The 23,561-nt window shown below is 44.1% G+C and overlaps 2 protein-coding genes across 4 annotated transcripts in view; one reads left to right on the forward strand and one right to left on the reverse strand.

Annotated features, from left to right (window-relative positions):
• The window catches only part of SYS1 (SYS1 golgi trafficking protein), a 35,162-nt gene that overhangs the window by 2,037 nt on the left and 9,564 nt on the right, over positions 1-23,561 (reverse strand). The window contains exon 4 of one of the 2 annotated variants that reach the window (XM_053199898.1): positions 2,590-2,722. The exons of the other annotated variant lie outside the window; for it this stretch is intronic. Within the exon in view, the coding sequence (XP_053055873.1) occupies position 2,722 (1 nt within the window). The 3' untranslated portion in view covers positions 2,590-2,721. Of the gene's footprint in view, positions 1-2,589; positions 2,723-23,561 lie in introns of those variants that run through there. 2 annotated transcript variants of the gene reach the window in all.
• TP53TG5 (TP53 target 5) lies at positions 2,000-23,461 on the forward strand. Of its 2 annotated transcripts, none has more exons than XM_053199897.1 (5): positions 2,000-2,630; positions 20,338-20,412; positions 20,572-20,702; positions 22,142-22,658; positions 23,385-23,461. In XM_053199897.1, the coding sequence occupies exons 2-4, from the start codon at positions 20,410-20,412 to the stop codon at positions 22,635-22,637; spliced, it is 630 nt and encodes a 209-aa protein (XP_053055872.1). In that variant the 5' UTR covers positions 2,000-2,630; positions 20,338-20,409; the 3' UTR covers positions 22,638-22,658; positions 23,385-23,461. The 2 variants fall into 2 exon arrangements, with proteins under 2 accessions (XP_053055872.1, XP_014920905.1); XM_015065419.3 differs by lacking the exon at positions 2,000-2,630 and adding an exon at positions 14,265-20,056.

Genomic DNA, 23,561 nt, shown 5'->3' on the forward strand with positions numbered 1-23,561 from the left:
GGCCGCTCGCACTTCCAGGCCGGGCGAAAAGTTCCCCGCGCGCATCCTTGCCCCGCGGCCGGCCACGCTCGTCTGCACTCCGCCCGCAGCCCGCCCGCAACCCGCCGCCCGGGCGCTGGGCTCCGCACGCTCCGATCCACTTGCTGCGCCGCGCCCCGGCGGCGCAGCCCCGCCGCGGGGACACGCGCGGGTTCTCGGCCCACGCGCACTTGCTGCTGGCGACTCGTGGGCAGCCCCGCCGGAACGCACCCGCACCCCGGGCGAGAAGGCGCACGCGGGGAAAGGGGCCCGGCGGAGCCGGGAGGGCACTGACCCTGTGCCGCGACTCAGGGCAGGTGCGCCGCGGCGGAGGGCCTCCTGAACCTGGGACTCACCCGGCAGCCCCCGGTTCTGGATCCGGGACCGGACCGAGCCGCCGCCCAGCCTTCCAGCGCACTGGGCGGGGTGGGCGCTGGGACGGGGCGGGTCAGGGCTGCAGGGGTGGGCCGCAGCGCCGCGCCCCGAGACGCCGGCGAGAAGCCAAGCCCTCCAGGGCGCGAACAGGGGCGCTGTGCATCCGGGCTGGCGGGGGTGGAGGGGCGACGCGCAAACTGAGGGAGGAGAGGAGAAGGGCTTGCCCCCCTCGCCGCGCCTCCTGCTCAGACCAGCGCCAGAAGTGTCCAATCTGCTTAACTCCTGGACGGAGACTCTTGCCCATTCTCTTCCTCCTCCCTCCCTCCCCCCATCCCCTTGTGCTCGCGCTCGCAGCTCCAGAAGCCTCGGGGACAGGACGGGACGGGACGGGACCGGGTCGGGGGTGTCTGTCGGGGATGCTTCTGCCGTGGGGTCATTCGTTCATTCACTCAACAAACATCCGCGAGCAAGCCAGGAACTAGGAGTCGTCCTTGGCACCTCTCTGTCCTGCGCTAAATACACCTCCATTTCCTGTCGATTCTCCTTCCTGAATAACTTTCCAATCCACCAACCCTCTCCATTTCCACCACCATCTCTCCCTTGGCTCTTCCAGTAGCCTTGTATCTGGGTACCCGGTACTCGCTCGGCCCGGCTACACTCCATCCCCGCCCCCCGCCCCAGCCGTCAGCCATCATTTCAAACCGCCAACTCTGGTGTTCCGCCCCCTGCTTAAATCCCTCCATTGTTAGAATAAAATCTAGGTGCTGATATCTGAGCCGAATCTTGAAGAAATGAGTTCAACGAGCGGAGAAGAGGGGCGGGGGTGGGGTGGGGAGGAGCATGTGCAAAGAGAGGGATGGAGTCGTGATACATTCGGGTTTCCCTGTCGGGGACCAGCGCTCTGTACAAGTACCTGAAGCGCTGTTGCTTCTCTTGTTAGTGGGATCCCAAAACCCTGGGAGAAACACAGCCGGCGGCTTTCCCACTATTTTACAAGCCAGGAAACTAGTTTATGGGAGGCAAGTGGTTAAGGGCACAGGCGTGGTCGTCAGACCCTCCTGGGTTGCAAACCTAGCTCTCCATCTAGCTGGTTGTATAAACACTTAATTTCTCTGTTCTTTGATTTCCTTGCTTATTAGGTAGGAATAATTAATCCCTACTACTTATGAGGTAATTCGTATAAAATGCTTAGTACCGGACGTGGGCACTTTGGAGATGCTAGGTGTTTTGATGGTAATGGGTTCTGAGAAAGGGAGGAAACTGCTTTCTTCCACGAATTTCTGTAATTATAGGAAGTACACCCTGATAGTTAACACTTCTTCAGAACTTATTATATATCTGTTGCTGTTATCAGTGTTTTGCCTATATTTATTAACTCTTTTAATCCTCTTAACAATCTTGTGAGGTAAGTACTATTATTATTATTTCCATTTTCGAGATGAAAACTGAGGTACAGAGAGATCAAGGGACTTGTCCAAGGCCACACAGCAAATAATGGATTTTGAATCCAGATCGGCTGCTCCGGAGACTGTGTTATAACCACTGGCCCCAGCCTGTTCCCCTTCAGTCCTGTTGCAGTTTTCATCTTCCAAGAAAGGTCTCAGTCAGTTTGATTCTTTTTCCTCATTCATGGGTGGAGTAGACACTTGGTCCCATTTCCTAGCACAGAAGAATGAGGCCAGCTTGGAGTGTGGTGGGTGAGAGCTCAACTCCCAAAGCCGCTTCCCCCCTTTCCAGGCTTATTCCTGGGAACAGGACTCCATGAATTGTTTTGAGCTGTCCCCAAGATGGTGACAGATCTGGAACCTCTGTCTCTTCTCTTTGCCAGATAGTTGCCTCATAAAGGGGTAGAGAGGGGAAAGCGTCCAGCTAGAGAGAATTCAGGGGGCTAAGCCGGAAGGGTGCCAGCCCAGAGAAGGAGCCAGGCAGCGGACCCAGGAGCAGATGGCCAAAGGGGGTAAAAGGAGCCGTGGGAAAGTAGATGGCCAAGACTTCAGGCTCCACGCAGGATGCTAGAGAGCTGGGGACAGCATCATGTCTACACTAATCACAATTTTTAAAAATTGTTAGGTAGTCTATAAAATTACAGCTTTTGTCAAACCCATCAGAGAGCTGAGTTTGCAGAGCAACCAATTAACCTGAATTCCAAAGAAGGACGGGAGCCTCCGAGAAGAAATGGGACACAGGCGCTGGCACGCTTGTGAAGCAGGAGGAAGACGGGGCCTCCATTCAGACAGGTAAGAGTTCATTTCCTTCCTAAATGCAGGTTGCTCGCCGGTATCATATTCTTTCTGCCTCCAGAAAGATCTACATAAACAAGTAAAGATCTCTGGAAATGGACAGACTGAAGGTAAATATAAGAGACATTTTTCTGTGTTTAATTACCTTAAAAGACAATTGACTAAAGCAAAAGAGTGGCAATACACTCCTCTTTTGCTTTCGAAGTCATGGGGATGTCAAGTCCGGAGTAGGGAATATAGCCAATAACTGTGTGGTGAGAGGTGATAAGTACACTTACCATGGTGAGCATTTTGTAATGTATATAATTGCCGAATGACTATGTTATACACCTGAAATTAATATAAAATTATGTCACTACATTTAAAAAAATCTATTTTAGAGAGAGAGAGCACAAGTGGGGGAGAGGGGCAGGGAGAGAGAGAGAGAGAGAGAGAGAGAGAAAGGGAGAGAGAAAGAGAGAGAGAGGAAATCTTAAGCGGGCTCCATGCTGACTGTGGGGCTCGATCCCACAACCCTGGGATCATGACCTGAGCCGAAATCAAGAGTCTGACACTCAACCGACTGAGCTACCCAGGTGCCCCTATATGTCACAACACTTCAATTTTTAAAACAGCAGCAGTACGTTGTGGGTGTATAGCATATATGAAAGTTAAATTATGACAATAACAATAGTTAAAATGATAGGATGAGTAATTGGAAGTATACTATTTAAGGACCCTCTGCTGTATAAGTGGTATGACATTATTTGAAGATTGCCTTTGGTTAATTGAAGACATACACCATAAATGCAAGGGGAACCACTAAAAAAATTTTTTTAAGAGGTATAAATAACAAGCCAATATGAAGATAAAGTGAAATAATAAAAATATTGGGAGCCAGGGCATCTGGGTGGCTCACTCGGTTAAGCGTCCGACTTTGGCTCAGGTCATGATCTCGTGTTTCTTGAGTTTGGGCCCACATCGAGCTCTGTGCTGACAGCTCAGAACCTGGAGTCTGCTTTGCATTCTGTATCTCCCTCTCTCTGTGCTCCTCCCCGGCTCTCTCTCTCTCTCTCTCTCAAAAATAAATAAAATATTTTTAAAAATTTCTTTTAAATATTGGGAGGCATTCTCCCTGGCCCTTTTGGTGTTCAGTGTGTCTTGTTGACTATGTCAAAGATTGCAAGGATTTGACTTCTCTTCTGCACCCTTGCTTAGGATTGATAATTGTTAATAGAGCTTGAGAGACCAGATCATGTCTTTCTCAGACCAAGGCAGGTTTGCTTACTGCTTGCTATAGAAGTTCTGGGCCTGGTTCCCCAGCCACAGGGTAAAGCCACTATGTGTGTGCTATGCATCTGGGACCACCATATCAGTTATTGGACCTGGGGCCAAGTGAACCACAGACAGCTGTGCTCCTGTTCATGTTGTTTGGTGTGCTATGAGTAATGTTTCCATCAAATGGAATAAGTCTTATTGTCTGTTTTTGGTACCCAATAGGTTGATGTTTTTCCCTGAAGAAATGTAATTAATCCAAAGTAAGGAAAAAAAAAAAAAAAAAGAAAGAAAAAAATAAGAAAAAAAAAGGATGGAAATATAAAACAAATATGTAAGATTTTAATCCAATTGCCAATGAAAGAACCAATTAAAGGACAGTCTAGTACATTTGGAAATAAAGCAAAAGGCAATAATGTGCTGTCTATAGAAACCGAATTTAACTATAAAGAAACATGTACGTTAAAAGTAAATGGGTGGAAGGACGCCGGGGTGGCTCACTCGGTTAAGCACCCGACTTTGGCTCAGATCATGATCTCGTGGTTCATGAGTTTGGGCCCCACATTGGGCTCTGTGCTGACAGCTCAGAGCCTGAAGCCTGCTTCGGATTCTGTGTCTCCCTCTCTTTCTGCCCCTCCCACTCACACTCTATCCCTCTCTCTCAAAAATAAATAAATTAATTAATTAAAAATTAAAAAAAAAAAAGTAAATGGATGGAATGAGATGTACCACACAAACAGTAATCAAATCAAACTGGAGTGGCAGTATTCATAGCAGACAAATATAAACCTTCAAAAAGACTATTAGCAGTGATTGAAGAGGGATAGTGATAACAATAAAAAGTTCAATTCACCAAAAAGCCTTCACTATTATAATGCGAATACATCTAATAACAGAGTTTCAAAAACAGATGAAGTAAAAACCAATAGACCTAAAATAGAAAGAGAAAAATCTATATTTCAGTTCAAGAATTCAATACTGCTCTCTCAGTAATCAATAAAACAAGTGGGAGAAAAAAGGAAGGAGGTAGAAAACCTGAACGCTATCCACTGACTTGTTCCGACTGCCACGTTGCTAACACTTTAACCCGACAACAGCAGGATAAGGATTCTTGCAACTGCACATAAAGCATTCACCAAGCTGCATCATAGCCTGGGCCACCAAACGGACCTCAACAAATTTAAAAGAATTTAAATCAGACAAAATGTTTTATGACTATACAAGAATTAAAATGTAACCAATAAAGGCATCTGGGAGATACCCCAATCCTTGGGAATAAAACAGGACACTTCAAAATGACCCGAGAGTCAAAGGTGAACTCCAAAAGGAAATGAGAAAAATCTCTTGAATTGAATAAAAACTGAAACGCAGCTGCCTGCCACCAAAATAGCCCGCGGTGCTCCCTGCCTTTCCTTTATTCTTACCTTTGTGTAGTCCTCTGCTACACTGTATCGAGGCGACTCTCCATACAGTCACAAACGGTGGTGGATCCCATCCAAAACTAGGATTGAAAAAACAAAAGACCACAGCTCCCGTCTCGGGTGTGTGTCCTCTGTTGCTTGGCTCGCTCGCTCTGGGGGAAGAACCCTACTGTGTCATCAACAGCCGGGCAGACAGGCCTACGAGGCATGGCACTGAAGATTCCAGCCGACGGCCAGGAAGAACAGAGACCGGCCGGCAACCGCATGCGGGCGCAGGGAAACGGAACCCCCGGGCCCGGTGGAGCCTCGAGAGAGTGGACTGTGGTCCTGGCCGGGGGCTTGACGGCCACCTTGAGAGATGCTGAGACATCACCACCTCAGCTAGAGCACTCCTGGATGCCTGATGCCCCAAACCCCTGACATAATAAATCCCTCTTGTATTCAACTGCTACGCTCAAGACTAGTTTGCCATGCAGCAGGAGACAGGGCCTAGACTTTGGTACTGCGGGAGAGTGCTGCTGTGTCACCTCCGAAATGTGGCAGTGGCGTTAGCACTCACCACAAATTGATGAGACTGTAGGGAAAGCGCCTTGGAAACGCTGTTAATAGAAGTCTCGGGCCTTTGAGAAAAAGGCAGGGCCGACAGCAAAGTGGGTAAATGCTATTGGGAACTGGGGAACTGGGGGAGAGGAAGCCGGTTATGTCCTAGCACAGAGGTTAGCAGCCCCGTCGCCTGCAGTACAGTGGGCAGCAGAAAGTACCCCTGATGAGCTGGGTGGTCTAGCTGAGGACATTTCCCAGGAAGGCATCAAAGGCGCCAACTGGTCTCTTCTCACTGCTGACAGTAAAATGCCAGCAGAGAGGGCGGAACTAAGGCAGCAGCTCCCGAGTGACAGCGAGGTTGCCTCCTGTGGGGCATTTGGCAATGTCTGGAGACATTTTTGGTCCTCGAAACTAGAGAGGTTGCTCTTGGCATCCAGTTAGTAGAGGCCAGGGATGCTGGTAAATAGCGTCTAATTGCAAGACAGACCCCTCTCCCTACCTCCCCCCGCACAAAGATTCATTCTGCCCAGAATATCAGTAGTGCTGAGGCTGAGAAACCCTGAGCCAAAGGGAAGCAGTGGTAAATATAAAAGAGCCAGAACTTCATGGTAGGAAATTCTCAGCCTCTCCAAACGGCAAATGATAGTAACAGTAAGAAGTGCTTTCCTAGCAAAGCTCAAATAATCCAGGGCATTGAAAACCTTAAAAAACAAAAACAAAAACAAACAAACAAACAAAAAACCCCCACCATGGTCCAAAAATGAAACAGGTTGTGACTGTTAAGATCTTGAGTTTACATCTCAGGAAGACGAAAGGCAACGCCTCAGAGTACTATTCAGTCAGATAAAAGACCTCTAAGATTATAGGTGTGCTTTACAGATCCTCTAAATCAAACAATAGAGATTCTAGAAAGCTGAAGGGTGTTGTCCCTTAGCCATTTCAGCAGAAGCCTAATGCAGAGAAGGGCTTATCTCAAAGAAATTGTGGGCATGGCTTTTGTCTAGCCAAGTGGACCCGGATAAGATTCAGAGTGACCTACAAATTCTTAGAGGGATAATAAATCCAGAAACATCTCCAGTTTGGATTTATAAGAATGAAGAGAGTATAAAATAAAAAGAGGACTTTGGGCTCTGAATAAAATGGAGTAGATGCATTCCTCTCTTTCCTTCCCACAAGTACAGGTTAAAATGCTGGACGTTTTATCTCAAACAAACGTAAGAAGGCAGATCAACCAGGACCCCTCCCCCCCCCCCCAAGTAGGCTTTCTTTTTGCTAGGGTCTGGAGAAGCCTGCAACCTGGAAATGCCAACAAGGCACAGATTAAAGTCGCCTCCATGAAAAGCCTGTTTTCTCTTGTCAAAGGACTGAGAAAGAGGCACCCTAGCAAGACAGAAATCTTCTGACATTAAATGGCCCACTCCAGCAAAATACTAGAGGAAAAGGCACTCCTAGCCTCCACCTGCAGACAGAGGGGGACAGCCTAGACTTCAATGTTTGTCTTGTAACAGAGGTTACAGGGCACCTCCCCCACTTCACCTCCAAGCAGTGTTGGTGGGGGGAGGCTTCATCATTGCCCAACAGTAACAAGTACCTCTCTCCAAGTACCCTTCCCCATTTCCATGGTGTCAGAGGAGGCCATGGGGGGAGCTACACTACCATCCCCATCCAGCAATGATGAGGCCCCACTCCCTTCCCTCAATGTAAAGGAGGCCCAGTATGGAATCTAGATGTCCACCTCTGCCCAGCAGTAATGAGGCAACCCTACCCTACCCTTCCCCTACTGCGTGGTGTCAGGGGGTTCATGTGGGTAGTGCGGGTTTTCACTCTCATCTGGTGGTAAAGAGTTGGTATCACTGGACCAGGTCATCCAAGGCCTGGTTTAAAACAAGGTTTTAAAACAAGGTTTAAATGAAATCCAGAGTCTCATAACATAATTTCCAAAATGTCCAGGTTATAACTGTAAATAATTCATCATACATAGAACTGGGAAAATCTCAATTTGGATAAGAAAAGACAATCAACAGATACCAAAAGATCAGTGTTGCTGGATTTATCTATGATTTTAAGACAGGCACTATAAAAATGCTTCAACAAGTTGGGGCACTTGGGTGGCTCAATCAGTTAAGCATCCAACTTTGGCTCAGGTCATGATCTCGCAGTTTGTGAGTTCAAGCTCTGCCTTGGGTTTTCTGCTTGTCAGCACAAAGCCCACTTTAGATCCTCTGTCCCCCTCTCTGCCCCTCACTCACTGTGCTCTCTCTCTCAAAAACAAATATTTTTTAAAAAGCTTCAACAAGCAATTACAAACATTCTTCAAATAAATGAAAAAAAAATATCAGGGAGGGGCATCTGAGTGGCTCAGTTGGTTAAACTTCCAGCTCTTGGTTTTGGCTCAGGTCATGATCTCAGTTTGTGAGTTCGGGCCCTATGACAGGCTCTGTGCTGACAGTGCAGAGCTTGCTTGGAATTTTCTCTCTCTCTCCTCTCTCTCTCTCTCTCTCTCTCTCTCAAAATAAATAAGTAAAAATTTTTAAAAAATTATTTTTAAAAATCTCAGAAAAAGAAATAGAAGTCACAAAGAAAATAGAAATGTTAGAACTGAAGAAAAAAATTACTGTGCTGGGTTGAATCGTGTTCTCCAAAATACCCAATATTACAGAATGTGACCTTATTTGGAAACAGAGTCTCTGCAGAGATAATTAGTTAAAATGAGGTCAAACTGGAGTAGTGTGGGCACTAAATCCAATAACTGGTGTCCATTATAAGACAATGTGAAAACACAGAAAGATGCCCAGGGGAGACCACCATGTGAAGATGGACACAAATACTGGGATGATGGGTCTATAAGCCAAGGAGCACCCAGGATGCCTGGTGATCACCAGGAGCCAGGAGAGAGGCATGGGACAGGTTCTCCCTTGGAGCCTCCAGAAGGAACCACCACCTTGGGTTTTGGACTCTTGGCCTCCAGTACTGTGTGAAAATAAACTTGTTGTTTTAAGCCATCAAGTTTGTGGTCATTTGTTATAGCAGGCAGGCCTGAGAAACTAATACAGAAACTAAAATGTAAAATAAAACCACCTCACTGGGTAGGCTCAATAGAAGGATGGAGATAATGTTTGAAAGGACAGGTGCATTTGAAGATAGAACAGTAGAAATGATCCAATCTGAAAGAGAGAGAAAATTATAGTTAAAAAGGATAAAAAGCAAGAACAGAGCTTCAGAAACCTGTGAGACAGTAACAAAAGATTTAACATTTGTGTTACGGGAGTCCCAGGTGGAGAGGAAAAGGAAGTGAAGCTGAAAAAACATTCCAGAAAAGAATGGCTGAAAGTTTCCCAAGTTCGACAAAGACCTGAACCTACAGATTCAAGAAGCCGACTGAATCTCCAGCATAAGCCCAAATAAATCCATGATAACACACACCATAATCAAACTTCTGAAAACTCAAGTCAAAGAAAGAATCGTGAAGGCAGTCAGAGAGAAATGACACCTTTCCTGTAGGGGAACAACAGTTCAGTTGCAGCAGATGTGAGCTGCCAGAAAGAAGTGGGACAGCATTCAATGAGCAAAGGAAGATACGGTCAGTCCAGAGTGCCTGACAAAGATTCTCTCCTTGACCAAACTCTAGCTTGGCTCCTCTGAGCCCTCTTTTCAACATGGCCTTAAACTTGGTCTATACAGACTTGAACAAACACTAACATAGTTTTTAACAACTCAAGGCTGAATCCCTAGGATGACCCCAGACCCCTTAAAGTACCTGCCTGAGAAAACTCAAGGCTGCCAAATGAATTTACTGTTTGCTCTAGCCAACGCCCCCCCTCCCAATATAGGGCCCTGTCTCCCAACAGCAAGATATGCATCTTTCGTGGAAGTGTAGGAGCCTAACTTCAATAGTGTCAGTTAGCAAACCTAGATAGGTCTCACATGGACCAATACCCCCTTTATGCTTTTTGTAAATTTTCACTTCCTTGGCTCTACAGAGCCCCCACTCACCCCCATTCCCTATTCCTGAATTCAAGATGCCAAGTTGTCTATACAAATCAAAGTTGAATTCAGTTCACACTGGATTCTTTTCCCTATTACAAGAGTATATTAATGATCAAAATCTGTCCTTTCTACTTTAGCTAATTTGTTTATCTCTGACATGCTATACCCAGAAAGAAGACCATTTAGGACTGAAGATGAAATGAAGACATTCTCAAATAAAAGAAACACTAAGTGTATCTGTTGTCTGAAGACCTACCCTAAAAGAATGGCCGACACAGTTGGTAGAGTGTGTGACTGGATCTTGGGGTTGTGAGTTTGAGCCCCACGCTGGGTGTAGAGATTACTGTTAAAAAATGGCTGAAGGAAGTTCTTCAAACATAAAGGAAATGGTAAAAGAAGGAAACTTAAAACATCAAGAATGAAGAAAGATAAATGAAAAGAATGGAAATACAGGTAAATGTAATAGACTATCCTTCCCCACTGGTATTTTCTAAATTATATTCAATGGCCAAAGTATAAATTATAACATATAACATTGTCTGATGTGGTTCTCAGTGTATGTAGAGGAAATATGTAAGACATTATAAAATGGAAAGTAAAGATCTAAACAGAAGGCTTCTGTACCTCACTTGGAAGTGGCAAAATGTCGATACTGTGACTCATGTAGACTGTGATAAATTATGAATGTATAATGAAACCCCAGAGCAGTCACTAAAAACTCTGCACAAAGAGATACACTTGAAAACGCCATAGATAAATAAAAAATGGAATCCTAAAAGATGTTCAAGTAACACAAGAAGGGTGGAAAAACAGAACAGAGGAATGAAAAATAGAGGGAACCAACAGAAAATAAAATGGCAAATGGAAACACTAAGACATAAATAATTACATCAACTGGAAATGGCCTCAATAAGTCATTTAAAAGTGAGAGATCTGAAAAACAGAATACAAAAATGTGACCCAGCTATAAGCCATCAGCAAGAAATTCACTTCAAATATAATGGCATAGGTAGGTTGAAAGTAAAAGGATGTAAAAGAAATATGCCATACAAACATTAATCAAAAGACAGCAGAGTCTGCCATCTTAATATTAGGTAATAGCAGATAAAAGAAAATCACCCGGAAAAGAAGTTACATTACATAATGATAACAGGGTCAAACCAGGAGGAAGACAAAGTAATCCCAAACGTATAGGCACTAAACTGATAAAACCCAAAGGAGAAACAGGCAAATACACTATCAGAGTTGGAGACTTCCACACATCTCTGAACAACTGATAGAAATACTAGGCAGAAAAACAACAGGATCTGTAAGAACTTAACAAAACCATCAGCCAAAAGGATCTAACTGACATTTAGAGACTACTCCATCCAACAACAGCAAGATACACATTCTTTTCAAGTGCCCATGGAATATCCACCCCAATAGACAATACCCTAAGTAAAAAAATCAAAACAGCAAACCACACACAACCTCAAGAGATTTAAAAGATTGAAAGAGATTTAAAATTATACAGTGAGTATTCCCTTGACCACAGTGGAATCAAATAGGTCCAAGTTAGCCAAAGAAAGGTGACAGGAAAAATCTCCAAACACATGAAAAGTAAACAACATACTTCTAAATAATCTATGGGTCAAAGTATTTTGAAATTTTTAAAAATTTTGCTGAATGAAAGTACAAAGTATCAAAATTTGTGGGGCACAGCTAACTGGATGCTGAAAGGAAAATTTACGGCACTAAATGTTTACTTTCAAAGGAAGAAAGGCCTCCAACCAACAATCTAAGCTCCTGCCTCAAACTAGAATCAGAAGAGCAAAATAAACCCCAAAGAACTGAAAATAGAAAAACAATGCAGAAAACCAAGGAAACAAAGAGCTGCTTCTTTGGAAAGATCTGTAAAGTTGACAAACCTCTAACAAGATTGACAAAGGAAAAAAAGAAACAGGAGACCTAAACTATCAATTTCATGAGTGCAACGGAGGATATCCCTGCAGACTCCCAGACATTAAAGAGATAATAAGGGACTACTAAGAACAATTCTACACACATCAATTTGGCAATTTAGATAAAAAGGACTAAATCCTCAAAAAGTACAAACTGCCAAAACTCACCCAACATGAAATAGATCATAAAAACAGCTCTATAACTATAAAAGAAATTGAATCTGGGGGCACCTGGGTGGCTCAGTTGGTTGAGTGTCTGGCTTCGGCTCAGGTCATGATCTCACGGGTTTGAGTTCAAGCCCCTTGTCGGGCTCTGTGCTGACAGCTTGGAGCCTGTTTCGGATTCTGTTTCTCCCTCTCTCTCTGCTCTTCCCCTGCTCGTGCTCTGTCTCTCTCTCTCTCAAAAATAAATAAATAAACATTAAAAAAATTAAAAAAAAAAAAAGAAATTGAATCTGTAGTCAATGCAACACACACACACACACACACACACACACACCTCTTAAAAAAAAAAAAAGAAAGAAATATCTAGGCCCAGATGGTTTCACTGGAGAGATCCACTCAATGTTTATTAGGAGAATATGTAGAAGAATTAATACCAATTCTATACAATCTCTTTCAGAAAATGGAATAGGAAGGAACACTTCTCAACATATTTCAGGAGCTTGGTATTACCAGACCCAGACAAAGACAGTACCAAAACACAACACAATAGACATATTTCATCTAAGTTATCAAATTTGAGGGCATGGAGTTGTTCATGATATTCCTTTATTATCCTCTTGATGCCCCTAGGATCAATAGTAGTGGTCCCTCTTAAATTTCTGATATTGGTAATTTGTATCTTCTTTCTTTTTGTTCTTGGTTAGGTTGGCTAGAGATCTGTTTATTATTACCTTTTCAAAGAACAATTTGTGGGGTTCATTGATTTTCTCTACTGTTTTCCTGTTTTCAATCTCATTGATTTCTGCTCTAATTTTTATTATTTTTCTTTTGCTTGCTTTAGGCTTAAATTGCCCTTCTTTCTCTAATTTTGTAAGATGAAAGCTTAGATTGATTTCTGATCTTTCCTCTTTTCCAATATATGCACTAGTGCTATAAACTTCCTCCTAAGCACAGTCTTCACTGCACCCTACACTTTTGATAACTTGTATTTTCACTTCCGTGTAGTTCAAAATATTTTAAAATTTCTCTTGAGATTTCTTCTTTGATCCATGTTATTCAGTAGCAGATTGTTTAATAATATCCAGGACTTTCCCAACTATCTGTTATTGGCCTCTAATTTAATTCCATTGTGTTTTGAGAACATACTTTGTATGATTTCTATTCTTTTAAAAATCTGTTCAGGTATGTTTTTTAAAAAAAATTTTTTTTTAACGTTTATTTATTTTTGAGACAGAGAGAGACAGAGCATGAACAGGGGAGGGGCAGAGAGAGAGAGGGAGACACAGAATCAGAAGCAGGCTCCAGGCTCTGAGCCATCAGCCCAGAGCCCGACGCGGGGCTCGAACTCACGGACCGTGAGATCGTGACCTGAGCTGAAGTTGGACGCTCAACCGACTGAGCCACCCAGGCGCCCCAATTCAGGTGTGTTTTATAGCCTGGAATGTGCTCTATCATGAATGTTCCACATAAGCTTGAGAAGAATGCGTATTCTGCTATTTGTTGGATGAAGTATTCTATAAATGCCAATTAGATCAAGCTGATTGCTGGTATTGTTCAACTATATCCTTACTGATTTTTCTGCCTGTTTGACTTATAATTACTGAAAGAGAGGTGTTGAAGTTTCCAACTATAACAGTGTATTTGTTTATTTCTCCTTGGAGTTCTACTGGTTTTTGCCTCACACGTTTTGACACTCTATTGTTAGGGGCATATATATTAAAGATTATTATGTCTTCTTGGATAATGGACTCCTTTATTATTATTTAACAATCTTCTTTATCCCTGATAATGTTTCTTGTTCTGAAGTCTGCTTTATCTGAAATTAATGTAGCTATTCCAGCTTTCCTTTGACTGTGTGAACATGGTATGTCTTTCTCTGTCCCTTTATTGTTAAACTATCTTCGGCTTTATATTTAAAGTGGGGTTCTTGAGGCACCTGGGTGGCTCAGCTGGTTGAGCGTCTGACTTTGGCTTAGGTCATGATCTCACAGTTCACAGGCATGAGCCCCACGTTGGGCTTTGCACTGATAGCACTGAGCCTGCTTCGGATTCTCTGTCTCTCTCTTTCTCTGCCCCTCCCTGCTTGTGTTCTCTCACTCTCAAAAATGAATAAACATTAAAAAAAATTTAATAAAAAATAAAGTGGGGTTCTCTTAGACAACATATACTTAGGTCTTTGTTTTTTTTGTTTTGTTTTATTTTGTTTTTTGTCTACTCTGACAGTTCCAGTCTCTTAATTAGAATATATTTAGGCCATTCACATTTAAAGTCATCATTGATATAATTGGCATAATATCTACTATGCTTATAACTATTTTCTATTTGTTGTACTTGTTCTTTCTTTTCTTTCTTTCCCTCTTTTTCTGCCTTCTTTTGCTTTGAGCACTTTACATGATTCTATTTTCTCTCCTTTCTTAGCCTACCAATTATACTTCTTTTTAAAAAAAATTTAGTCATCTCCCTAGAGTCTGTAATATATATTTACAACTATTTTAAGTCCCCTCTCAAATACTACTATGCCAGTTCAAGAGTAATACATGTAACATATAAAGGACCCATAGCCCCCACAAAAATAGACACAGAAATCTTCAACAAAATATTATCAAATATTCAACCCAAAATTACATAAAAAGTGTTAAACACCAAAACCCAGTGGGGTTTATTCAGGCATGCAGGCCTACTTCAATATTCAAATATCAATTAATATAATCTACCATAGTAATGAACTAAAGAAGAAAAAAATCACATGACCATATTGACTCATGCAGAAAAATCATTAGACAAAAGCCAATGCCATTATTATAAAAACTCTCAACAAACTAGGAATAGAGGGTAACTTTGAACTTGATATAGAGCATCTACAGAAAACCTACAGCTAACATCATATTTACTGGTGAAAGATAAGATCAAGAATAAGGCAAGGATAACTGCTCTCATTACCTTTATGCAATGTGGTGCTGGAAGTTCTAGCTAGCAAAATAAGACAAGAAAAGGAAATTAAGGTATTACAGATGGGAGAAAATATTTTCAAATCATACATGTTACAAAGGACTTGACTCTAGAATATATAAACAACTCTCAAAACTCAACAGTAACACCAACATTCTTCACAGAGTTAGAGCAAACAATTCTAAAATTTGGATGGAACCAGAAAGGATCCCAAATAGCCAAAGTAACATTGAAAGAGAAAACCAAACCTAAAGGCATCACAATTCCAGACTTCAAGCTGTCTTACAAAGCTGTAATCCTCAAAACAGTATGGTACTGGCACAAAAACAGACACATAGATCAATGGAACAGAATAGAGAACCCAGAAATGGACCCACAAACATATGGCAAACTAATCTTCAACAAAGCAGGAAAGAATATCCAATGGAAAAAAGACAGTCTGTTCAGCAGATGGTGTTGGGAAAACTGGACAGTGACATTGCAGAAGAATGAACCTAGACCTCTTTCTTTCTTTCTTTCTTTCTTTCTTTCTTTCTTTCTTTCCTTCTTTCCTTCTTTCCTTCTTTCGTTTTTTAATTTTATTTATTTATTTTGAGAGAGAACACAAGCAGGGGAGGAGCAGAGAGAGAGAGAGAGAGAGAGAGAGAGAGAGAATCCCAAGCAGGCTCCGTGCTGTCAGCGCAGAGCCCGACATGGGGCCCGATCCCAGGAACCATGAGATAATGTCCTGAGTTGAAATCAAGAGTTGAATGCTCAACCAACTGAGCCACCCAGGTGCCCCTAGACCACTTTCTTATACCATACACAAAATAAACTCAAAATGGATGAAAGCCCTAAACATAAGACAGGAAACCATCAAAATCCTGAAGGAGAAAACAGGCAACAACCTCTTTGACCTCCACCTCAGTAACTTCCTACTTGACACATCTCCAGAGGCAATGGAAACAAAAGCAAAAATGAACTATTGGGACCTCATCAAGATAAAAGCCTTCTGCAAAGTGAAGGCAACTGTCAGCAAAACTAAAAGGCAACCAATGTAATGGGAAATGATACTTGCAAGTGACATATCAGATAAGGGTTAGCATCTAAAATCAGTAAGGAACTTATCAAACTCAACACCCAAAAAACAAATAATCCAAATGGGCAAAAGACATGAATAGACACTTTTCCAAAGAAGACATCCAAAAGGCTAACAAACACATGAAAATATGCTCCCCATCACTCATCATCAGGGAAATAAAAATCAAAACGACAATGAGACACCACCTCACACCTGTCAGAATGGCTAAAATTAACAACTCAGGCAACAACAGATGTTGATGAGGATGCAGAGAAACAGGAACCCTTTTGTACTGCTGGTGGGAATGCAAATTGGTGCAGCCACTCTGGAAAACAGTATGGAGGTTCCTCAAAAAATTAAAAATAGAACTACCCTACGACCCAGCAATTGCACTACTAGGTATTTATCCAAAGGATACAAAAATGCTGATTTGAAGCACATGCACCCTAATATTTATAGCCGCACTATCAACAATAGCCAAAGTATGAAAAGAGCCCAAATGTCCATCAACTGATGAATGGATAAAGAAGATGTATCAATATACATTATAGAATATTACTATATTACATTATAAATCTTACTCAGCGATCAAAAAAAAAATGAAATCTTGCCATTTGCAACAACATGGATGGAACGAGTGTATTAGGCTAAGTGAAATAAGTTTGTCAGAGAAAGACAAATATCATGTGATTTCACTCATATGTGGAATTTAAGAAACAAAACAGATGAACATAGGGGAAGGGAAGGAAAAATAAGATAAAAACAGAAAGGGAGACAAACGATAAGAGATTCTAAAATATACAGAACAGACTCAGAGTTGCTGGTGGGGTGTTGGGTGGGGGGATAGGCTAAACGAGCAATGGGCATTAAGGAGGGCGCTTGCTGGGATGAGCACCGGGTGTTATATGTAAGTGATGAATCACTAAATTCCTGAAATCATTATTACACTGTATGTTAACTAACTTGGATTTAAGTAATAATTAATTAATTAATTTTTAAAAACTCAGCAGTAGACAAACAATCCAATTAGAAAATGGACAAAAACCAGATGTTTTATCAAAGAGAATACAGAAATGGCAAATAACACAATAAAATATGTTCAGCATCAATAGCCATTAGGGAAATGCAAGTTAAAACCATGATGAGGTATCACTACACACTTACGAGAATCATTTTAAAAAATAGTGACCATAGTGGGGCGCCTGGGTGGCACAGTCAGTTAAGCATCCAACTCTTGATCTCGGCTCAGGTCGTGATCTCACAGTTTGTGCGTTCCAGCCCCACATTGGGCTCTGTGCTCATGGCGTGCAGCCTGCCTGGGATTCTGTCTCTCCTTCTCTCTGCCCCTCCCCTGCTTGTGCCCTCTGTCTTCTCTCAAAATACATAAATAAACTTTAAAAGGTTTTAATAAATAAAAATAAAAAATAGGAACCATACCAAAAGCAGATCAGGAGGCAGAAAAAACCGATCATTCATACATTGCTGGTGAGAATGTAAAATAATATAGTCACTCTGGAAAATAGTTTGTGTCTTCTTAGAAAACTAAACAGACACTAGCAATCGCACTCCTTATGGAGAAATGAAAACTATGTCCATGCAAAAATCCATACATGAATGTTCACAGCAGCTTTACTTGTAACAGCTCTAAATTAGAAACAACTCGAATGTTCTTCAGTAAGGGAATGGTTAAATAAACTGTGGTACATTCTATACTCTGGAATAAAACTCAACAACAAAAAACCCAAACTATTGATACATGCAATAACTGAGTGGATGTTGAGGGCATTCTTCTGAGTGAAAAAAAAAAAAAAATGCCAAACTCGAGCCAGAGCAGGCAGAGGAGCCAGGAGTAGTGGGGTGGACAGAAGGGAGAGGGGGGAGCGAGTGTCCTTCACAGCTTCCCTCTCAAGCCACCCCCAGGTTTCTGGCCTGGGTCACAGCATGTTAACCTCCCCCCTTCACCCTAATAATAAAGGACATTGACATGCACGAAGTTGTTCTGCAGCCTAGGCTTGGTCCATCACCCCTAAAAGGCAGAGCTAAGCACCCTCTACGCACGTGTCTCCGCCCTAGAGGCGGTGTATTGGAGAGTGGTTCTCACACTCGGCTGGGTATCAGACCGGCCAGCTGAATGGGGTGGTGCCCGGGGAAGCTGTGTTCCACAGGCTCTTCCAATTCCTGATGTGGCCAGCTAGGCAGATCCTTCAGAGCAGCCCTCATCTCTCCCTGCTCTTCACCACAGCCCCTCCCTGTCCTCATCTCCTGCCGCCACTAGTCTCCCCTTCTCTCACCTCCTTCGGGCCCTTGCTCACATCTCATCTGGTCAGTGAATGCTTCCCGTTCCATCCATTTTAATATGGCAAACATTCTGCCATTGCTCTCCCACTGCCCTCTGCCCCGTTTACTTTTCTTCTCACACTTATTTCCCTCTGACAGGACAGTGGTGTGCTGGAACTGACTCATAAGAGCTTGCAAAAGCCTATTACACTCTTACAAGCTCTGCTGGCTGGTTGTTACACCTAGCCATCATTAAAAATCAAATTACACAAACTTAATTAAATTAATGATATTAAAAACAAAGGCAAAAAATGCTCAAACTCATCACTTCGTAATTGTTTGCTACCTTTTGCTATTTATTATCTATGTTCCTGAGAGTCTTCACTGTTGTGGAAATATATAATCATATGCTACTATGCATTTCCATTCAATTCTCTATTCAGTGACATCTCATTGGTAGCTTGAATTCAGCCCTGGTAGGAGTATTCACACCCAAACATAGGTACGTTATAAATCAGGTTTATTATTTTGTCGATTGTCTGCACCAGGGGTTGATCATGGCCCAAATCCAGCCCAACTACTTTTGTAAATAAAGTTTTATTGCAACACAGCCATGCCTACTCATTTGCATACTATCTGTGGCTGCTTTCACCCTACGATAGCAGAGCTGAGCAGGTACAATTATATGGCCTACAAAGCTTGACCTGTTTACTATCTTGCCCTTTACAGAAGAAACTTGCCCACCCATGGTCTAGCCTTAACATCTAATGGAGGAGATGTTAATAATGCAATTAAATGTAAACACATATGTCCTGTCTCTAACTACTACATTGTAAACAGCACACACACCAAAAAAAATTGAGAAAACATACTGCCGGTATTTGAAAACTGATCCAATACAGCAAATAAGTCGATATGTCATTGGTGAATAAGTGAAATTCCAACATTTTATTCTTTCACTTTTTTACTTTCTTCCTCCTGAAAATGTCAACATTTATGTTGGAGCTACATTTGTTCATCCATAACAACCATAGATTGGCTATGGATAGGAGTTAGGCAAGACCCAGGAAAAGCATACTGTTAAGAATGAACTGGCTCTTTGGAATTTACAATAAAGAGTATTGTAGAATTTTATTATTTTATATTTGTATCAGTAAAATTTATAATACACACACATAGGTAAACACATTTTGCTTTACAAGCACGTGTACTGTTTTGTTTCCCCTCCAGCAGAATGTAAACTCCTTGAGAGGAAGAATGTTCTTTTATCCCAGTGCTTAGAACAACACCTGACATGTAGCACGTGCACAGTCAACATAGGACGGGAGAGAACAGATGAGCATAGTTAGGAACCCCTGGTTTCATGCATTGACTGTCAGACCTTAAATTTCCAGCTCCACCATTATCCACATGTGTGGCCTTGAGTAAATTATTTAACCCCTTTGAACCCTGGCTTCTTTATTTAAAAAGAGGAGACAATTCTCTCACCTCACAGGGAGGTAAGAGAATGCCTCTACCTGGCACCTACTAGGGTTTTCCACGAATGGGAGTTTCCTCCTCACCCTCCACCCCTGCCACACACATACTCCTTGGAGACCCAGCCCTGCTGCTGTCACAAATTTCAGTGATGTCACAGCCCCCCTTCCCTGGAAGCTCCAGCACAGCCCTCTTGACAGCCAGCCTGAGTGCTGGCCGAACTGAGAGGGGCAGGGTGCAGGTGGTGCCTGATTCCAGTCTTGCCCCAGATATCTGTCTTTGAGGCCTCAAGGCCCCAGTATGAGTCCATCAGCAAGGAAGAGGCCCAAGAATAGAATGGTTTCCAAGGTTGGAGTTGGGAACGGACACGGAGGGGGTCCAGCCACACCCAGAGCAGGGGCCATCCAGCCTGGGGGAAAGGGAGAGGTGAAGGGTGAAGAGAGAGCAGGAGAGTTAGAATGGTCTCCCCATTTCTGCCCCAAACCAAGACAAAAATCCCAGTCTAAGTTTGGTCAAACCACGCTCAGCCAAATGGAACAGCATAATGGAGGTGTTCAGGGGGATTCCTCCTATATTAGCGCTCTCTCTGTGTCTCTGTGTCTCTCCGTCTCTCTGTCTCTCTCTCTCAGCTACAAGATGAAGAACCACGGGACAAGATACAGCAACCTGTCAGCAAAGCAATTAGGCGGAACCGACTTAAGATGGTGAGATGCCCCATTTTGGTCCCTCCTGGTTGCCAGGCTTCTAGTGACCCAGAAGTCACCAGGCCCAGCCCTGACCTGAGTTGAGCCAAAGTCTAGGTGGGTTGTGGGAGACTACAGAAAGCTGAAGCTTCTCTCTTCCTTGTTTCTTGACCCCGGCAGGTATTAAAAAACTTGTCGCTCTTGAAGCTGCTCAAGAGCTCAAACCCCCGGATCCAAGAACTGCATAACTTGGCCAAAAGGTGTTGGAATTCGTTGCTCAGAGTTCCGAAGATCCTTGGGATCTCCACCAGGTGAGCTTGGCCCACCATGCCCCCACCACGGACCCTACAGCTATCTTTACTAGGAATAGGCACAATCTATATATGCTAAGAAATTAAGAAAACCTAATTTTTACAAAGGCTCTGTGAGAAAGGTATTTATTAGCCCCATTTTACTGATGGGGAGCTGAGGCTCAAGAGATAAAGTGACTTGTCCCAGCTACCTGAGCTGGTAAGTGGCAGAGCTAGGATCTGAAGCCATTCCTGTGTGATATCAGAGCTGTGGTCCTAATCATGGTCACAATCATCCAATTATGGGACTAACCACCAGCCAGGGCACCACCCAAGCAAGAGGGGCCGCTCATCCTCCTCACCCTCAAGTCCACACAATGCAGAGATTCACCTGCAGACCAGTCACCTTACTAAGGCTTGGCTTCCTCATAAATCACACCAGAATATTAAGAAAGTTGACCTTAGGCACCTGCTAAGTGCCAGGTATATGCTAAGCACTTCACAAGCATTTCCCAGTTACATAATTCTTCACAATTAGGTAGATAGAATTATCCCAGTTTTACAGATGAGAAAACTAAGGCTCTTAGAGGTTGAATTTCTTTCCCCAAATGCACAGATGGTAAGAGGCAGAAGCGAATTTGAACGCCAGTTTGTCGACCTTGAAAACCTTTGCTTGCAAAGCCACTCGGCCACTTCACTGTCCCCTACTTTGGGGAACTGGCGTGTAGCAGGCATTCAAGTCATAATGGTGGCTGTTAACAGTACTGTCATTATCTTGAGGCTGAGTCCTCACTGATTCACACACTGAGCTAGGACAGTGCCATCACTGTGCAGAGAACCCAATGGTTCTCTACAGAGAACAGACACCCTTGGGGAAGGTCTCCTGCCAGCACTGAATACCTCTGGTTAACACCCCCTCTCTGGGCTCCTCACTCTGAGCTGGCCTCCTAGATGCCGGCAATCAGGAAACACTGAGCTGGTAAGGTCAGGCCTATCTCATCCCACAGTTTCCCAACCTGTTCAAAGCAGCACAACCTCTCTTCAAATATCTGTCCTCAAGCCCCAGCTGTGTTGTTGGGTGGAAAGGTATCCTGCCCTCACCCTGCCCCTCCCAGAGCGGAGAGGGCATTTGAGATACCTCCCCAGAACCTTAAGGTTTCTTGGAACACACTTTGAAAACACTGGACTAGTTCACCCCTTCACCTGAAATCCAGAAAGGAAGAACCCTGGCCAGTAGCCCATGCAGACAACATACAGTCCTAGGGGTCCTAGCAACCTCTGCTGGCCCTTCGCCCATCCTTATCCCATCCCGTGCCTCCAGGCACATCCCCTGGTGGTGAAGCTTCTCTTCTGGTCCTCTCTAGCTTTCCCCCCTGAGCTGGCCGCGTAGCAACTCTCTCAGGGTTGGAGGGTCAGGGCCTTAGTCCTGCTCTGCTGACTGTCTTCCCTCCCCCTGCCAGGAGCAGTAATGTCTGCGATAGAGTGGAACAAGGTAATGAAGAGCTCCAAGAAGCTGGGTGCCCCGAGAAGACACGGGAATCCAAGAAATTACAGTCCACAGGGGAGCTCAAGCAGGGGTTGGGGGAGAGGAACAAGGCACAGGAGTCACCTGCAGCAGTGCTCCAGGGCAAAGAGCAGATGGAGCCTGAGCTCCCAAGGACATCGAAGGATCATGGCCTGACCGCTCTCCCTGGAGCCCAGGGAAGGCAATCACCTAAAGGAGAACCCCGCATCATCTTCCTGAAGACCTACCAGCACAAAACTCCCATGGGGGACAAGCAGCAGCTGGAGGCAGCTGACCAGTGGATCTGGTTTGAGGGGTTGCCCACCCGAATCCACCTCCCCGGGCCTCGCGTGATGTGCAGATCGTCCACCCTGCGCTGGGTCAAGCGCTGCTGCACGCGCTTCTGCTCTGCGTCACTCGAGCTGCCCATGTGCCATCCGTACAGAGTGTGACGACACCACTGCCAGGCCGGGGTGAGACCTGGGCCCAAGGGAGGCCTGGAGATGGGTCCCGGAGTCAGGGGCTCACGATCCAGACTCTTGGGGACTGTGGCTAGCAGTGCTGGGGGGGCTCCTCCCTGCATGCTGGGGGGAAGCCATTGACCAAGGCCGCATGGCAGGGAGATGACTAGGCTGGGGCCTCTCAAGATCCAAGCAGGGGTTCTGGGGAGGGGCACTGGAAGGTGGGTTCTAAGGTGGGTCATCTCACTGCCTGGAGGCCTCAAGAGGGTCCACAACTGCTATGGCTCAGAATCTCAGTCAGGAGTCTGAGTAAGGGACTTCAGGGATTTCCAAATGAGGAGGGGGGGGGGGGAAGGGGGGGCAGTCAAGTAGATCTCTGCTGTATCCTTTCCCCTTAGACCAAACCATCACCCACATTTGTTGCATTTATTCATGCCTCATATAAGATTGACTCTGAACAAAAAGTTCCTTAGTGAAAGAAAGAAAGAAAGAAAGAAAGAAAGAAAGAAAGAAAGAAAGAAAAGAAAAGAAAAAGAAAAAATACTTCACCAATTGAGGTCCCAAGAGAGGAAGGGGTGATGGGCTTGGGGATCCAGCTGAAAGGGAGGCTTCCCCTTCACAAAACCCCCATCCCCAACCTGCTGGACTTAGGGCGCCCTGGTCCCTGAGCCCGCTCCCGGGGCGGCAGCGCCCCCTAGCGGCCGTCTTGGCTCCTAACACCAAGGTCTCTGCTCACAGGTGGTGTGACCTTGGACGGGAGCCAGAGGTGTGACAACGGAGACGTCGCAATCATCTGAGCGGGAGGGATGGGCGGGAAAATTCACGAGTGTACAAATAAAATCTCCCATAGGGACTGAAGAATATTACCGCCAGTTCTTCCTGTTTGGGGCTGGAAAGGATGGAGGAAAGAGGCCC

The sequence above is a fragment of the Acinonyx jubatus genome, chromosome A3 (genome assembly GCF_027475565.1).
Source record: "Acinonyx jubatus isolate Ajub_Pintada_27869175 chromosome A3, VMU_Ajub_asm_v1.0, whole genome shotgun sequence".
In the NCBI taxonomy this organism is placed as follows: Eukaryota; Metazoa; Chordata; class Mammalia; order Carnivora; family Felidae; genus Acinonyx; species Acinonyx jubatus.

What these genes read in the sequence shown, in the direction of transcription:
- TP53TG5 (XM_015065419.3), top strand. Translation starts at nt 20,009, where the DNA reads ATGAGTCCATCAGCAAGGAAGAGGCCCAAGAATAGAATGGTTTCCAAG. An exon ending in GGCGGAACCGACTTAAGATG is followed by an intron (nt 20,413 to 20,571) that starts GTGAGATGCCCC and finishes TGACCCCGGCAG; the next exon opens with GTATTAAAAAACTTGTCGCT. An exon ending in ATCCTTGGGATCTCCACCAG is followed by an intron (nt 20,703 to 22,141) that starts GTGAGCTTGGCC and finishes TCCCCCTGCCAG; the next exon opens with GAGCAGTAATGTCTGCGATA.